The 3,105-nt window shown below is 43.8% G+C and overlaps 1 protein-coding gene across 1 annotated transcript in view; it reads left to right on the top strand.

The window, feature by feature from the left end:
- Positions 1-3,105, top strand: part of cep152 (centrosomal protein 152kDa) — a 32,888-nt gene that overhangs the window by 17,511 nt on the left and 12,272 nt on the right. The window contains exon 11 of the mRNA XM_015378981.1: positions 612-813. Within this exon, the coding sequence (XP_015234467.1) occupies positions 612-813 (202 nt within the window). The remainder of the gene's footprint in view (positions 1-611; positions 814-3,105) is intronic.

The following is a 3,105-nucleotide window of genomic DNA, read 5'->3' as shown; positions in this document are numbered from 1 at the left end:
TTTTTTTTTTTTTTTCAGTGGCCCTTATCCTCTTACGTAGCTCAGACCCCCACATACCGGCAGTGCGCTGTCACTGAGAATCCCCAGCAGCAGCTGCTTCAGCGGTTTTCCTGTACGTAATCCAAACTGCAGGCACCAGGATGATAAAAGCAAACATATTTTTGCCGGCGGGCTACTACCTTTTAAGTTAATTTAGGCGTTAATAAACAGTTACAGAGGAATGATCATAGCGCTCTGCATCAGCAGTGCTGTGTCTCCCTGCCAGCTCCCAGATCAGCTTCTCTGATTGGTTAATGTGGCGCGTCCCGCAGCTAAAGTTAAATGTTTCCAATCCAATGTCACCAACAAATCAGCTGAATATGATACAAGAAACTGAGAGGAACCAACTTTAGGTGTCTAGAGACTCCTAGAGAGCAGTAGTACCGTAAATCATCACTAGGAGGCGAGGAACCATGCTAGCATGAGCTGTAAACGGTCATAAGGAACCAAGCTTGGCACGGTTAACTGAGCTACGGATCGGTTTCAGAGGGTAGTGTAAATGGCGCTTACACACAGCATCACAGCTCCACCTGCTTTCCTGGGACTCAAAGTTTGTTCTTCTGTTTCTCCAGTTCTGTTCTGAATCACCTGTCAGAATCCAAACTGCCCAAGGAAGAAGCTCTGCGGCTGCTGCGCATGGAAATGCAGCGCTGCCTGGGTTGTCTGAAGGCGAAGAGACAGAAGATCAATCAGCTGCAGGACGAGCTCCAACAATCTCAGGCTCGGGTCCGCGAGCTGCTGGCCGAGTTGGAGGAAGCGAAGCTCAGCTCTACAGTAAGGGACCCCCCCCCATGGATTAATGGTTTTGAAGATTACGTTTGATTAACCAGCACAGGAGCTTGTAGAGACAATCCTCCTCCCCTCTTTTTCAGATTTTGTCACAGAACAACTACTAAATTTAATGTTTTTAATGAGGCTTAATGTGACGGATAAAATCAGAGTTGCGTATAATTCTGATGCGAAACAGGAAAAAAAAAACCAGCATTGATATTTTTACCAAACAAAATCTTGAAACGTGTGGAGTGCTGTGGAATTGAATCAGTTTCTGTGTGGAATCGCTATTCAATGCAGCTACATTCAGACTGACAGTTGGTTTGATGTAATGTCTTAATGTTAATCCCTTTATTGGCTCACGATGGGGAAATTCATGGGCTGCCATTGTGTGGCACCCGGGGAGCAGTGTGCGATTAACAGTCTTTAATCAGGAACCCAGACTGGAGGCTGTGATGATTGAATTCGGATTGAACTGGGATTGAACTCTAACCACTCAGCCAGCACTCCCCGATTTGAGTGTGGGTTTGGACCGGGACATGTTGGTACCAAATCTGCTGGGGTCCTGCTTCATGCCAGTGACGTTACACTACGTGATTGGCTGAATGTTGCCACATGATTTAAAACATTGTGGTTGCCCTGACAACGATGACAACATGTGCCGAGTTGGGAGCATCTGTAGCGTTAGCGTGTCTAATGACCGATGAAGTTTTACTTGATTGATAAAAAAGCAGAAAAAAATCTGTTTCTGGTGAACAAAGTAACTGTTAGACCATGATATAAAGGGGAGAGCTGGGTAGCGCTGTAGCATGTGCTCAGTAGCTAACAGGTTAGCCTCTTTTAGCTCTGTCAGTTTGCCATATTAAGCTACACAACTTTTAAATTTGTCAACAACTGTTCGTTTTCTACAAGTAGAATAACAATTTCATTTGTCTAAAATCTCTAAAAGTCTTTTTTTTTTTTTTTAAGATGTTCCATTTGAATAGAATAGAAATAAGCTGAGACTTTTTTTGTCACCTTGTTAAATGGCAGAGCTCGGACTTAGAACGCAGTATTTTTTCTTCAAGACTGACGATGATTGTTTTCTACTTTCAGCTTCTTTAAATCGCAGATGGAATGTAAAATAATAGCAAATATTGGTAATAATATGTTGAGACTCCAAAAAAAATTTATCCTTAGAAACGGGTGCAATATAGTTTGTCCGAGTGGTGTTGCCATATGATGACGCTTAAGAAGGGGCGGGGCCACGAGCAGATCTGGTACTGTTAAATGAGGAAGTTAGGTCCCATTGAGGGCGGCTGCGCCTCAGAACTTCCCCACCGGTTCTTTTCCTGGGAGCAAGTTATTTACTACTCTTAACTCAAACTGGGTAAAAACCATGTAAAAAAGACTATAAAAACAGGAGTAAAAAAGTAACAGCGTTTATTCCAGGTCAGGTCGTTACAGGACAGAGAAAATTCTTGGAGCTTGCACATCTGTGGGCTCAAAAAACTTCAGTGAGGGTCTGGCAAAGATTGAGCCCCGAACCAGGTCCTCTCCTGCTTCTTATAGCTCATGAGTCTATGTGTTGCATCATGTGGATGCTTAGCTGTCTGTATCAGAAACTGACACGCATCCATGCCCTGACCTTTATGCATCGTGCCTCTTTACCCCAGGATTACACATGGCTCTCCTTTATCAGACCGGCTCCAAGATGCGCCCATATCCTGTGTATTTTAAAGACACGAAGGCTGTCCTGATTAGATGACCTCCGTACACACAGTGACATCCACAATGTGAAGGAAGGCCTTCTACTCTGTCTAATCTGGCTAATAAAGTAACAACGCACATGATTTATAAAGAATAAACCTAACAGTACCTTTGTTTCATCTGACAGAACACTGGGTCATTAATATGATTTTCGTGTTTTGAACCTTCAAGTCTTTAGCAGCCTTAAAGCGATTTCCTTTCCAGGATTGTCTGCGTCCTCTTAGCCACACTAGCCCCGTCTTTAGGAAAGCTTCCCCTCAGCATAATGCTGACATTGCCGTAGCTCCGAGTCAGGAGGGTTTTTGCTGTGCAGTGTTGGTGTCCCATTAGTGGCTGGGTACACAATAGAGACTGACACGGGAGTGGATTTTCACTCCTGTCCCATCCCACTCCCACAGAAAAAAATAGTTTTTTTTAGTGAAAAACTCAGAGCGGAAGCACTGTTGGTTTTTGGGTCATGCAGTTTTTTTTGACTCGCATTACAGTGTAGGCTTCAAGGAAAAAAACTACAAAATGGCGGCGCCAGTACTGGATTTCTTTCTATTT

The sequence above is a fragment of the Cyprinodon variegatus genome, unplaced genomic scaffold, assembly GCF_000732505.1.
Source record: "Cyprinodon variegatus isolate N-32 unplaced genomic scaffold, C_variegatus-1.0 Scaffold183, whole genome shotgun sequence".
NCBI classification, from domain to species: Eukaryota; Metazoa; Chordata; class Actinopteri; order Cyprinodontiformes; family Cyprinodontidae; genus Cyprinodon; species Cyprinodon variegatus.
This window is presented reverse-complemented; position numbering and strand designations above follow the sequence as displayed.